General features: G+C 41.5%; 1 protein-coding gene across 1 annotated transcript in view; it reads right to left on the bottom strand.

The window, feature by feature from the left end:
* Window positions 1–7,482: 7,482 nt before the first annotated feature.
* DDAH1 (dimethylarginine dimethylaminohydrolase 1) overlaps window positions 7,483–15,281 on the bottom strand; it is a 146,981-nt gene continuing 139,182 nt past the window's right edge. The window contains exons 5-6 of the mRNA XM_024767885.1: window positions 13,017–13,160; window positions 7,483–10,544 (exon numbers count right to left, since the gene is read on the bottom strand). Coding sequence (XP_024623653.1) covers window positions 10,428–10,544; window positions 13,017–13,160 — 261 coding nt within the window. The 3' untranslated portion in view covers window positions 7,483–10,427. The remainder of the gene's footprint in view (window positions 10,545–13,016; window positions 13,161–15,281) is intronic.

The raw sequence follows: 15,281 nt of genomic DNA, 5'->3' as shown, positions 1-15,281 counted from the left end.
AGACAGCTTTATTGATATATAATTCATACACCAAACAATTCAGCCATTTAAAGTATACAATTCAGTGGTTTCAAGCATATTCACACATATGGGCAGCCATCACCCCAGTCGCTTTTAGAACATTTTCATTATGTCAAAAAGAAGCCCCCTGTCCTTTAGCTATCACTCCCTCTTCTTCTCCCTCTCCACCTGCCCCCACTCCCAGCCCTAAGCAGCCACTAATCTACTTTCTGTCTCTACAGATTTCCCTATTCTGTTATTTCATATAAATAGAATCATATACTATGTGGTCTTTTCTGACTGGCTTCTTTCACTTAGCATGTTTTCAAGGTTCATTCATGTTGTAGCATGTGTCCCTACTCAATTCTTTTTTGTGGCTTTATACTATTCTATTGTATGGAGATAACACATTTTGTTTATCCATTCATCAGTTGGTATACATTTGGGTTGTTGCCACCATTTGGTTATTTTGAATAATGCTGCTATAAACATTCATGTACAAGTTTTTGTATGGACATATGCTTTCATTTCTCTTGGGCATATATACCTAAGAGTGGAATTACTGGTTCCTATGGTAGCTCAATGTTTAAGCATTTGAGGAACTGCCAGATTTTTTTCCACAGTGGCTGCACTTTACATTCCCATCTGTAATGTATGAAGGTTCATATTCTCCACATCCTTGCCAATGCTTGCTATTATCTGACTTTTTGATTCTTGCCATTCTAATGGGTGTGAAGTGGTATCACATTGTGATTTGGATTTGCACATCCCTGATGACAAGCGATGTCAAACATTTTTTCATGTATTCACTGGTCATTCGTATATCTTCTCTGGAGAAATGTCTTTTTTTTTTTTGCGGTACGTGGGCCTCTCACTGTCGTGGCCTCTCCCGTTGCGGAGCACAGGCTCCGGACGCGCAGGCTCAGCGGCCATGGCTCACGGGCCCAGCCGCTCCGCGGCATGTGGGATCTTCCCGGACCGGGGCACGAACCCGCGTCCCCTGCATCGGCAGGCGGACTCTCAACCACTGCGCCACCAGGGAAGCCCGAGAAATGTCTTTTTAGATCCTTTGTTCGCTTTAGAATTGGGTTATTTGTATTTTTTATTATTGAGTGGTAAGAGTTCTTTAGATAGTCTAGATAAAATACCTTATCAGATATATGATATATTTTCTCTCATTTGATGAGTCGTCTTTTAACTTTCTTGATAGTGTCCTTTGAAGCACAAAAGTTTTTAATTTTGAGAAGTCTATTTATCTTTTTTCTTTTGTTGCTCGTGCTTTTGGTGTTGTATCTAAGAATCCATTGTCAAAGCCAAGGTCATGAAGATTTACTCCTATGTTTTCTTCTAAGAGTTTTATATTCTATTTTTGCTCTTACACTTAGGTATTTGAGCCATTTTGAATTAGTTTTTGTATATGGTGAAAGGGAAGGGTCTAACTTCATTCTTTTGCATGTGGTTATACGGCTGTCCCAGGAACAGTTGTTGAGAAGTCTATTCTTTCCCCTATTGAATAGTTTTGATCCTCTTGTTGAAAAAGTTGACCATAGGCACATGGGTTTATTTCTGGACTCTCAATTCTATTCCATTGATCTATGTGTCTGTCCTTATGCCAGTACCACAATGTCTTGATTACTCTTGCTTTCGAAGTTTGAAATTGGGAAGTCTGAGTCCTCCAAATTTGTTTTTCATTTCAGTATTGTTTTGACTATTTGGGGCTTCTTGAAATTCCATAGGAATTTTAGAATCAGCTTGCCAATTTCTACAAAGAAGTCAGCTAGGATTCTAATAGCTATTGCTTTGAAGCTGTAGATCATTTTGGGGAGTATTGCCATCTTGACAATATTAAGTCTTCTAATAAATAAACGTGAGAGATTTTTCCATTTACTTAGCTCTAATTTCTTTCAACAATGTTTTATAATTTTCAGAGTATAAGGTTTGAACTTCTTTTATTAAATTTATTCCTAGTATTTTATTCTTTCTGATGCTATTGTAAATGAAATTGTTTTTCTTAGTTTCATCTTTGGATTGTTTTTTGCAAGTATACAAAAATGCAATTGATTTTTTTATATTGATCTTGTATGCTAAAACCTTGATGGACTCATTTATTAATTTGAATCATTTTTTAGTGGATCCCTTAGGAGTTTTCTATATACAAAATCATGTCATCTGTGAATAGAGACAATTTTCCTTCTTCCTTTCCAATCTGGATGCCTACACCTCCAAGGAATCTACCAATCTCCTCCCAGTTGCATTTCACTACTAACTCCTCTATTTCTGAGAGTATCCTTAGACCAGCTTCTCAATTTGGAACTCTTTGTTCTACTGCCTGCCTCCTCCCCTGGGCAAAATTTTTGAGGGAAGGTTCTACCGCTGGGGGTAGAGACAATGGTGTGCTCCTCTCTGAGTGACCTCTTTGCTGTAGTTGCTCTGTGCTAGGTGGGGGGCAATAGCCTGGAGTCTTTTTGACTTCCTTCTCCTGGCTGGAACCCCTACCCTGGGAGCCGGGGCAAGGGGTTCAGGGCCCCAGTATTCTCCTTGGTGCAGTGCTCAGGGTAGAGCCTCTGTCCTACTAGTAGGGCTGGGAGAAAGACGGGAGTCCCCATCTCCTAGCCACACTTGTCCAGAAATCAGTGTCAGCAATATGTAGCTGAGGGCAAGATGAGCAACACTGATGTTTCACCCCTCGGTGTGCTGCAGGGAGAGAGGGCCCTGTGTTCTGGAGTGGAGGACTGATGTCACTGAGCTGGGAGGGGAGGAGGAAATGTGTAGCTTCAAATACCACAGAGTCTCACTGATCTTACCGAGTTTAGCAGATTTTCTTGACTAAATGTCTTCATTTGATGTTTACACTTATGACCATTTCCAGATACTCTAAATGTTTCTTTTAAAAAAACAATCTTCTCAGTTTTGCAGATCTATCTCCTCATGCTGTCATGCTGGAAGTGGAACCGTAATTACTGTTATTTAATAGATGAGGATGATGTCCATCTATTAGGGAGACTGGGGGAGTGGGGATCAGAGGGGAAAAGAAAGTCACTCCGGATCAGAACAGTACAAATACCTAATCATAGAATTCCAGGGTAATGAAGGATGTTGGATGCTATTTACATTAGATTTTACTGGATAGAGCAATCTCTACAACCCATCTTGGATGTGGCCCTTTAGTCTCTACTTGAACACCTCCCAAAATGGGGAACTCACTACTATTAGTTTAGACTGAATATTATCCCCATGAGCAACATAACCGTGTAAAACCAAAACAGCCTGTGCCCAGCAAGGCTGGCTGTAGGTATAAACAAAAGGGGGAACACAGAAAATAGGTTCTTTGGAATCGTAAGCAACTTTATGTCACCAGCAGGTCATGGGCATGCAGTAAAAAGGCAACTAGCTCTTTTTGGACACCAGGTGACCGAGCGACTGTGCTTATTTTAGAACTAACGTACTGCTTACTAAAGCGGTCCAGGACTCACGGGTCTGGAATGTGACGTTCTCTCACCTTCAGGCCGTGCAGAATCATGTTCTACTGTTGATTCTGCTCCAATCATTTTCTGATACGGAAAGAGGGAGAACCAGACCACAGAACTGGCATGTGCCTGAGGAATTTGCTAAGAAATAGGATTTAAATGCCAACCTCGAGAGACAGAGTTGGTGATAACGATTCTCTGAAGGGCTGAGAGCTCATTTTCATAGCGGCACTGTGCTGATCGTCTCCTACCCTTTCCAGATCCTTTTTCTACCCTTCTCTGCCAGCTCTGTGCTGGTCCCTGCAGGGGTATCACCTGGGACCCCTCACTAACCATCTTGCCCTTGTGTTCAATCGATGGGGAGCGCCAGCAGGTCAGACAGTGAGAAGAGAGGCTCTGGAAACTGGTCTCTGGCCAGAGCTGTGGCCCTTCCTTCTCTGTCCCAGATCCAGTGGTATGATTTCCTGTCCTTGTCCTGTCGGGCCTAGGCGTGATGCTGACAGCTGGTTTCTGGGTGTCTCACCCACCATCCCTTGTTTGTCCACTGAATATCCTTCATTAGAATCTCTTCAATTTGATCCAAGTGGGGGTGAATTCTATTTCTTATCAGATAGACTCTGTGTTACCACCTTGCCATGGTAATAGTGTTCCTTCTGTCTCCCTCAATTATTATTAAACCTAGAAAGAAAGCAAGCCCCATGTTGCTGTCCTAACATTAATCCTAGGGGGACCTCATATGCTCATCTGAGTCCCATGTAAACAAAACAGATGACTTTGTTCATATCCTGCCCTGGAATTTTAAGTCTCTGTTGGATCCATGACCACGACTCTGTTTATTCCACAAGCTCTTTCCAGAGGTAGAAGACCTAACATTTCTACGTAGCTCGACTGTTGCTTGGAATGAGAACTTGTTTGGTTCCTGAACTTTTCCTGCGTTAGTGTGAAACATGCAAAGTCTGAAATATGCAGTCTTGTACCCTGATGGGATATGGGAAATTTCAACACATAGCACACGTTTTCCTAGTTTAATTTTTGAGCAGTTGTCCTCTGAGTTCTGGCTCAAAGCCCTGTCTAATCAATAAGAGTCCTTAGGAACTTAAAAAAAAATTCTTTAAAAAAGTTTAAGCACAGGAAAAGCAAAACTACCTTCAGAGGCTTGTGTTAATTCACCCAAGCTCTTTCTTGTTATTCATAGCCAAATGACTAAACTTTCTATTTATAAATAGAGGGGGCTTCCTGAGACCTAGGGACCCATCACTGCTTTTAAGCATTCATGTCACAAGCCAGCCCAGGCTATATTTTACCAAGTGGTTAGAGGGCAGACTGGTTTGAATCTTATATTTATTTATAGTGACTAACATACTTGGCACTTACACGTCCTCCTAAAAGCCTGATAACTCCCGTTATCTTCTGCTATAAGTGGTCCTGCTTTCACTGAGTTAAAAATGAGTGTTTGGAGGGGGAAGGGAGATGAGGGCCATTCAGATTTGCCAACAGTTCCCTAAGGCAGGTATGTCTTTGGAGCAGCCTTGCTGGGTACCAAGGAAACCTGTGAATTCACCGTGGAAGCTGTCAGGCCAGCTTACAGGCATCAATTATGAAAATCCTGAGTTATTTCTGGAGTAGGTGATTGATGTTTCGAATAGAAGATGACATTTTGATGGGCTCCAGACTTGCTGTGATAGGAGTTAATGAGGATAATGACGATGATAATGATATTTACATTATACCTTTCTTCCAAAGAACCTTTTAGTCTTTTTATCTCATCTGCGTTGAAAATGTCCCTTTGTAGTTGGGAGGGAAAGGTGTTATGAATCTGTTTTTCGGGAGAGAAAATATAGAGTTAATTGCCGAGCTCTCAGGTTCCATTTTGGTGCTAAGAAGAGGTGTTTAAATGATGAATTAAATTTGGGGAGATTAAGTTTAGAAGAACACCAGTCTCAGTTCCCATTCATCCTATACAATGCTGCCATATCCAACTCCATTAGTGTAACTCCCTGGCCCAAGCGTCTTCAGGGGACACTCACAGACTGCCAAATTCTGTCCAAATACCCAAGGCCCTTGACATTCCAACCTACATTGTCTCACTGGGCTCTTATATTTGTCTCGTGTTTCAGCCAAACAAATCCCCTTGCTTGCCTCTAGCGCGCGCTCTGAGAACCCCATTCTCCTTTCATAATGTTTATCATGCTTGCTGTAACTTGTTTAATGTCTGTCTTCCTACTTGGATGTAAGTTCCAGGAAAGCAAAGACAATCACCGTTGTATCCTGAGGGCCTATGCAGGTTAACGGGCACACAGTAGGTGCTTCTGAAGCGTACACTGTGCTCTCCCACCTCCATGCCTTTGTCTTGCTGCCCCCCCAGAACTCTATCCTGGCTTCTCGAAGCCAGAGCTGAACTTTCAAGCCCAGATTAAACCCTGAGCCCTCTGTCTGATCTCCCCTACTGGGGAACCACCACAGCACCATTCTTTTTGATTCCTCCCTTACCTTCTTTTGTGTTATGATCATCGGGGCCACTTGTGTGGTCTTCCTTCCCCGCCCTTCCCAGACTGTCAGCTCTCGAAAGACAGGAGCTGCACCCAGGAGCCTGGCAGAGTGTGGGAACTTGCTAAACATGTGCTCATGTGTCTAAAATGCTGGTTGACCAGCATTCTTCATTCAGCAAATTCCCATTTCCAGAATCTGAAGCTTGTCGTGAGAGGGGATTTTGCTCATTCTTAGCTTCCTCCACTCTCTGCAAGGCTGGGGGCGGGGACCAGTCAGGGGAGCCCTGCTAACTCTTGCTTTAAAAAGTGTCTTCCTCTCTCCTCTAAGAGTAGCACTGAACTCTGGCACGTGGGTGGAAGGTTCCATTTCCTGTGGCGGCCCAGAGCAGGTTTGCAGTTGGCAGTTTTTAGTTTCATCGTCCACGTTAATGGCAGCCTAAATAACGGAGAACTCACTGACGCATCGTCAACTGAGCGGTGTGACTAAATCAATGACCTCTCCAAGGGATTTTAGTACTGGTTTGTGCTTCTGATGGGCTTTTGCATGTACCCTTCAGTTTTGGTAAGAGGATTACAGATTGAGCTAACCCTCGGGGTGTGTGAGAGCTTATAAGCAGAACATGTTTGATAGCCTAAAGACCCCCGGCTACTAGAAATGTGGGCACACCAAACATCTGTGATAGAACACTCCACGTAACTTAGGAAGAGCTGCTGTGACCACCTTACTGTGAATTATTCAGGGCTGTTAAAGTTGTTGATGTAGATCTACATTTATTGACATGGAGAGATGGCCACAATATATAGCTGAGTGAGGGAAGCATGCTATGGAACAGCACGATGATGTACCATCATTCCATATTTACATCTGCATCTAGTCCTAGATGTGAGGATATTCTCCAAGACGCTAATAGCAGCTGTCTGTAGGTGAGAAAATTTGGGGTAATTTTTTTCCTTTACTTTTTGTTTTTATGTTTTTGGTGGTAAGGTTTGATTTTTATTTTTGCAGTGAGCAGTTATTATTTTTACAGTCAGAAAAAGAGAAAATGAAGCTACTTTCAGTTTGAAAAAAATTGTTGGAAATAAAAAGTCTTATTAAAAAAACCTTCATATTTCCTAAAAATCTCTTACTATAAAATAAACAAAAACAAAAAGCAAACTCTTGCATGAACACAGGAAAACATCTTTCAACTGTCTCCATAACTGAGCCATATTATAATGTGCTGACGGCAGGAGTCAAAGGAACAAGGGAAGCCTTTTTGAGGAGGAACATATGTGAAATCAAGATCTCCTGACCACACGTGGATAGTATGCATACTTTTAAAGCACCAGAAGTATGAAGTATCCTTTGATTATCATTTTAATCCAAGCTTTTGATAGCAGTTGACTTACAGGTAAGTATTTCTAATTCCATAGCTTATAGGACAAGAGAAAACAAAAACAAAAACTTCCCATCTCTGGTAGCAAAGAAATGGTGACATCATTCACCACAGCAGTTTCTGTTGCAAGAAAGAGACATAGGCTATTGATCACAGTACAACTCACACTTTATTCCATCGTGATTGGTATACTTGTAGGATCAGTACAGCAAGAGACTAAAATCAGTGCAGAATTTCTCTGGACTAAAGGACCGTGAAAGGCATTACTGGTTTTGGCACACAGAGTGGATAACCATACACTGGCTGTAACAGGATGGTCAGTACGATAAAATGCACGAATCTAACACCATGTGGAAATCATGTCTGAGTTCTGTAGAATGTAAAGGAGTAAATAATCACGAAGACTAACATGCAACTCTAAATAAGTCACATTGTTCATCTACAGACTATTTCTCCCCTTCTAGATGAAGAGATGGCCTTAGTAGCCTCTTCACAGTAGCTTAAAAGAGCAATCAATACACAGTAGAGAGATCTGCCTGCTGATTTCTATAGCAAGTCATCACAGTTGAAGAAGTCATGCTAAATCATGTACTTTCTCTATATGGTCCTTAGTAAGTTGAATCTTACTGACCAAGTGATTCTGACTCAACTTTTATTTACTTAAATACAATCTCTAATGTCTTTATAACATCAAAAAGCAGTTTCTGTTAGCTTTTCCTTATAAAGCACAATGGACGAGAGGGGAACCTAGGTAACGGGGTAGCGGGTTGTCTTTCCTCTTCAAAGATAACGTGATGCCGATGAGCACACCAAAGAAATACTACTTCTATGCTGCAAATACTGTAGGTTTTCATATCAGCGTATCACAGACAGAGTCCAAAGAAGCCAGCCTTGTCGGTGATGTAGCAGTGCAGAATAAGATTCTGTAGAAGAGGCACATAGATTCTAAGTGATTTCTTGAGACAAAGAGAAGGAAAGATGGAACGATGAAAAGAAAAGGAAAAGTGAAAACAGCCTTCTGTAGAACAAATGGTTCAAAAGAAAAATTGATTCACTTGCAATTTTCTAAACATAATAGAGAACAGTTCTTTAGTGTGGAAAGCTAGAAATAAAGATATTGGAAATTATATGCCAGTTAGCTGTACTATTAAGACTGAAGTGGCTGATTGAGTGAGTTTTCCTGTGGTTGTTTTTGAGGAAGGATTTCTGTTCTTGCCAGCATAGGGCCGGATTTAACCCCAAAGGGCAACCATAACTACTGAGGACAATTTTTCTTTATTAACTTGGGCATGTGGGTAACATTCATTCTCTCTGTGGTAAAAACATATTATTCACCCATGATGAGACAGTTGGAAATATGCCAGTGACCAAGATACGTTTCAGTCATAGGATGCATGAAATTAGATATCTGAACGTGATATGAATATTAAAGTCAAGCAAAAAGAAAAAGAAGGAGGAGAAGGAACTTCTTCTAAGTCTGACATAAAATGATCGAATAAATGAAAAAAATAGTAGTTAAGGTTGTCTTGGTTTGCTCAGAGGTTTCTCACTTCCATTGGTTCAGGGGGAGATGAAATGAATGAAGGTATTCTCTCTTGGTCACCAAACATGAGGAATGTCTGATTACAGACACGTTAGGTGAGCCTAGCAAGACGTGAAGTAGCATTCCTTAAACTCCCTGAATCTTAATCTTAGCCATAGGCAATACAGGAAAGGTGGAGATGACTGGGAAGTTTGATAACATGCCTGGATCAGTCACCATTCCTTGGAAAGTACCATTTCCCTGGTCTGCTAAAAGACCGATTCTTTCATTTAAGTAAAAGACAACCATCTCTCCCTTCACTGCGGCATTGTTCTTTGTTAAGAGATTCGTGTCAGTTTAAGGTTGTGTAATTGGAAGGCTACAGAGGAGAGAAGTTTTAATTGAATTCCACAGTAAATATTCACGGATATTTCAAAGTAGAATTGTCCATTGTCTGCGGCTGATTTCAAGCACCAAGCCTATCACTTCCTGAACATGCTCCATCTGGCTCGCACTAGACCATCAATAATCATTTTTAGATGTAATGTCTCTTTTGAAAGAAATAACTCTGTAGGTCAGCAAAAAAATAACTCTGTAGATTAAGGGGTAGAAGCCTGGAAACAGGGTGAGTCACAATGGGGGGAAATGAAAGTAAATTGAAAGAAAAAAATAAGTCTATTCCCCCAGGTCTGTATATGGCCAGTAATAAAGCAAAAATTCACGGAATGTGACTTAAAGACTTTCTAAAGTGTTGTACTCATGGGGTGTGCCCAAGCTTCTTGACCTGCAACTCCCTAGCAACCAACTGGTGCTGAATTCACCTTCCTAGGTGTGGTGCCCTACTTCTTCTAGAATTTAGATCTCTGGGGCAAACCCCACTGGGATGTGCCTCTGTGCAGTGAACTCCCCCCTAAACAGCCGCTCTGATTTTGGTCACGGTTCTGCTGAGGGGCCTGTTTGTTTGACCCTCTGCGGGTAAGTGGTGGTGGCGGCAGATGTAGCGGTGAGGCAGAAAGACTGCCGGCAGACAGGGTCGACCTGCAGGGAGATGTACAGAAGGCGAGACCCCGGATTCTACCCAAGGTCAAGGTGACTGTGATAGAAGTGGGAAAGTTTTCATACTTCAGATGGAAACAAAGAGGGAAAGGAGGAGGATCCACAGACCAGGGAATTTCATAGGAGCCAAAGATAATTAATGATATACAGAAAGAAAATCCAGCTTAGCTGACTGATCAAAAAGACATTCTTCGGTTTATATTGGCAAGTAAACAATTTTCACACCGATAACACAAACACTAAAATGAGTGTTTCCTTACAATTATTAATCACATTTGAATAATTCATTAGCTCTATATTTTCTAGATTGCTTAATTCATTGAGCAAATCCACAGTTTAGGTACCACCTCGAGGGGAGGGGCTGGGGGAGGTGCAGACCGAAGCAATTAAATTTAGAATTGTAGACCAGTGTTAGTAGCAGAGTGGCATAAGAGATTGTCAATGAAAACGGTAGGGATGGGTACAGTTATCGGCCTTACAAGTGCAGTACTGCCGGCAACAAGGGAGGGACTGCGACTCAGGAGTCTACTTTCTTGTTAATTAAAATCGAGCAGCAGGTCAGCAGCCCGTCCACCTTTTCCATTTCCGAATGGCTCACGGGGATCAGCATATGGTCCTTCAGCTTTTCATAAACCTGCGGGAGGAATCAAGGAAAAGTAGAGAAGAAGGCTTATGTTTCTGCCTCTGTCTTCCCTGGCCCCCAGGCCCACCCCCTCCACCTGGGGTAGAGGATTCATTTAGCTTGTAAGTTTAGGCTTTTCACCCATTGAACCCCAAGATATGCATGGAACCAAGACCACACACATGCCTACAGCGATACTCAGAGAGCTAGCAGCATTGGTTAACCACTAGCTCTATGCTCTAACCTCAAAGCCGAAGATGTGTCAGAAATGTGGTTGTTACTAGAAAGGCCTTTACTCTGCCCTTGTCATTGCTAGATTAAGTGATATCTGAAAGTTGGTGGACGTGTTTACAGGCTGAGTATGACTCTCTCTCCACGCTTCAAAACCCTCTCAACTACAGTGTTCTTTTCCTTAATAAGACCATTGGAAAAACTTGACAAAGTATAATTTAAGTGAAGGATTTCAAGTCAAACTGCTTTTAAATTACAGGTGTGTGAATTTTAGAGCACCTTTTGACACGAATAGAAAGAAAGCATGTGTCAAACCTTCAAATTAACAGTCCACAGATTTTTTCTCTGATGATAAAACAAAGAACTTTTTTTTTTAAAAAAAAGGCAAAATCACTTGAAAACACACTGCCTAAAAACAATCTACCATGCCTCTGTAGGATGTACTTTGGTACAGTGGTTAATTAAGAGTGCTGGAACCACACAGAGTTGGGTTCCAGCCCCAGTTCTGCCAACTTACTGCTCCAAGTGTAATTTCGGTCAAGTGGCATCCCCTTGGGATTATTTCTCTGTAAGATTGGAGTAATAATAGCACCCTCACAGGGCTGCTGTAAGGAATGAATAAGACAGTACATGCGGTGTGCCTGGCACAGGGGAAGCACTCAATAAACATGATGTTACTGTTTCTGGTGGTAGACCCAGGGCCGAATTCAGAAGCAGTTAACGATCATCTTGTTATCGGATGATTGATGTGGCTGAAGGGGTACGAATGATCCAGAGCTGTGTTTCTTCAAGTGAGTTCAGTGACCAGGGTGCTTACTGACATTGCAGATTCTAAGGTGGGGAGGTCTAGGAACCTGTATTTTTAACAACCCTGATGCACATTAAATTGTGAGACCCACTATTCATCTGAGAGCTGGTTAAGCCCCAGTCCAGGGGGTCAGGGGTCCTATATTTTCCTCAGGTTCACACTTTCAGCCATGGAAGAAGAAAACAAAATTATCTATTTATCCTCTTCCCCTGCTCTCTTTTTAATCTGCTGAGGGGGATCCTTCCTGACTAGGAGGATAAGCCTAGTAATTATACAGTATTGCATATTTAAAAGGTAGCATAAACTATTTCCTAAAAGTTTTAAAGCTTAAGATTAAAAAAAAGAGAGAGAGATCAGTGGTTACTAAGACTCTTCTGTAATGCTTACTATAAATATCTTGCTCCTCTGGACAGAGATGAACATACTGAAATGCCTAAAAAAGATATGAACACTTGAAGGATCTATGGACCAACACCCTTAATCTGCTTGGTATGATTAAATTGAAATTACCAAAGTATACAGATGAGACTGGCAGAGTGCCCTGAAAGACTGGGAAGATTTTCTCAGACCAGGAAGGAATTCCATACGGAGGGGGCAATTCCCTGGCTGGCACATAAATGCAGAGCTGCTTGGAGGGACCAGTTGGCTGGTTCCAAGTGTGCTGTATTTATATTTCTTCTTGTTCTATCCTTTCAGGCCTTTGTTGCCTAGGATGCGTAGCCCCTGCTTTTGAGCACCCTTCTCTTTGGGTCATTCCTACTTCTCTGACTGAAGAAACAAATGACCCTCTGATGAGGGGCAGCTTAGATTTGTCAGAAAACAATGAGGCAGTTGGCCATCTAATTGTAGGTCTCTATGCCTAATGAGCATGTCAGTGTCAGGAAGTACATTTAATCAGAGCTGGAGCACAGACTTGGGAGATCCAAATACTCATTTGAAAAGGTCTGAATACCAGGCATGATCATCTCAATTACTTCGCATGCATTAGTGACCAATGACACTAACGAGAAGAGCGAGTTAAATAAACTTTCCTTCGGCCCTAAATTATGTTATCCTTGTACATTTTGGAGATTAATCCTTTGTCAGTTGCTTCATTTGCAAATATTTTCTCCCATTCTGAGGGGTGGGATAGGGAGGGTGGGAGGGAGGGAGACGCAAGAAGGAAGAGATATGGGAACATATGTATATGTATAACTGATTCGCTTGGTTATAAAGCAGAGACTAACACACCATTGTAAAGCAATTATACTCCAATAAAGATGTTTAAAAAATCATATGAAAATAAATAAATAAATTATGTTATCCTTTTGGCTTTCCTAATGATGTGTATAGGGGAAAAGGAAGCCCTGTTATTTGTCACTCTATTGTGAAAAAAATCCCTAGGCAGGAAGGCTGCAAAGGGAGGCCTACTCAGCTGCTGTGGCAGGAAGGACTTTCTTTTTTACCTTTGCACTTTCTGGATACTCTTCTGGGGTTCGGTGCAGCAAGACGTGGCCTTTATTGGGGATATTTAGATATAAGCAGTTTGCAGCCGTGTCATCAGGCACAGTGAGTTTGTCGTAGCGGTGGTCACTCATCTGTTGCATGATCTATAACGAGAAACAAAGCAGGCCTAAGCAGAGCGTCTCCCACACTTGCCAACAGAAGGAGGGCAGTGTGGTGGGATAAAAGCTTGCAATCCGTACCTAAGAATGTTCCTCTGTGTTGAAGTTCCTGTCTATTACCTCTAGACACTTAGAACCAGAAGAGGAAAACTGGATGTAGCTACGATTCTCTGGAAGAATTGTAAGGGTTCTTCTTGTTCTTTCAAAAGTATGTGTTTGTCTCTAAGTTTTCCGGATGCGCAGGCTTAGCGGCCATGGCTCACGGGCCCAGCCGCTCCGTGGCATATGGGATCTTCCTGGACCGGGGCACAAACCCGCGTCCCCTGCATCGGCAGGCGGACTCTCAACCACTGCGCCACCAGTCTCTAAGTTTTTAAGGGTTTTAAAACGATTATTTTTTTCATAAGATCTATCAGAAAGACACATAGACAAAAGGCCCAGCTGGGGTTTTGATGACATCCTCAGCTGAGTAAGCAGGGCTGCTCTGGTCTATAGGGAAAAAGGATCATAGCAGTAATCAGAACGGTCGGTAGCAGTAATCAGAATGGTCAGTTAACTGATTTAGCAATAACTGCACAAACACACACACACACACACACACACACACACAAACATAATTTCCTCTTCTAGGTACATTTAAATTAAATTCACTTGTCTTTTGGCAGGTGCTGCCCTTAATACAATGAACATAAAAATCCCTTGGGGAGAATGTTAAAATCATATTCCAAGGCCATGCCCCCTTGGCATGATTCTGGTTTGGCAGGTTTGAGGTGAGGCATAGTAATTTGTATTCTGGAGCCCTCCAGGTAATTCTGAGGCAGATGGTCCCTGGACCACACTTGGAGAAAAACTGACTTAGCAGGTCCATTCATCAAATGAAGGGTTTATTAGTACCTTAGTATAAAATAACTTAAAGATAAGACAAAAATGAATTCTGCAAAGAACTTAAAATATTGATATCTCATCTTCAGCCCCTCAACAAATTAAAACAAAAATGCAAAGAACAACCTTCCCCATTCCCCTGCACCCCTCCCCCACGCCAAAAATATCCAAACATTAAAAACAAAAACAAGTATGATTTTGGGCTTACTCATGTAGACCTCTTTCTATTCTTTATCATTATCTATATGTTTTAAGGAATCTGCCAAAATGTCATGCCATGGAGGTATAAGAAGATCTTTTCACTGTCTGGTTCTAATCTATCTTTCCAGCTAGGTCTTCCTTTGCCCCTCAAGATTTGTGTGGAAATGGGCCTCATATTATAGGACTCCAGAGTTAGGTCTCTTGTCTACTAAGTCATGGAGGCACTGAACAGTAAGATTTACGGTGTGGAAGAGCAGAAGAGACGCCACGCTCCCTGTAGAAACTTCACTCCCAAGAGGATGTGAAGAGTACAGATGGTAAGGCCTTCTTGACTCACCAATCAGGTAATCCATTCTCTTCTCCAAGTGGGGAATATGTCAAGAGCAGACAGAAACCAGGAATAATATGATAATGGAATATCCTTCACAGAGAAGGAAACAACAGGAGTGGGGATGAGCTTAAGCACTACATCAAAGGCTCAGAGACACAAAGATAAACAGACATAAATCCAGTTTTTGAAGAGGTCACAGGCTAATGGAGGAGACTGTCAGACAAATAGACAATTATATTACAATAAGAACAGGCAGAGCACCATGCTAAACATTTTACATTTATTACTGAATCCCCAAATTCCCATTTTACAGATGAAGAAGTTGGACTGAGAGAGGTCAAATAACTAGCTCAAGGTCATAATGGTAGATTTAAACCCAGACCTGTGCAACTCAAAACTTTATTTATTAATCATCTCACTTTGCTCTTTCTTGACTTCCAGAGCTGCAGCAAAATCTCTCTCCTACAAACTACCATATCATCTACTTTTTCACACTTATTTGGTACTTTAAATTTATGGTCAAAATTAATCATGGTACCATTCATTCTCTTTTTGTGTGTAATCCTGTTATGACACGGTACAGTTTCGACTTGACTGGACATCTCTTTCGCACTTTTTTTTTTTTTTTTTTTTTTTGTTTTTTGGGGGTGGTCTTTCTCTTCTTTTTTTTTTTTTTTTTTTTTTTTTTTTTT

The sequence above is a fragment of the Neophocaena asiaeorientalis genome, unplaced genomic scaffold (genome assembly GCF_003031525.2).
Source record: "Neophocaena asiaeorientalis asiaeorientalis breed wild unplaced genomic scaffold, Neophocaena_asiaeorientalis_V1.1 scaffold546, whole genome shotgun sequence".
In the NCBI taxonomy this organism is placed as follows: domain Eukaryota; kingdom Metazoa; phylum Chordata; class Mammalia; order Artiodactyla; family Phocoenidae; genus Neophocaena; species Neophocaena asiaeorientalis.
Note: the sequence above shows the minus strand (reverse complement) of the source record. Positions and strands in the feature narration are given on the sequence as shown.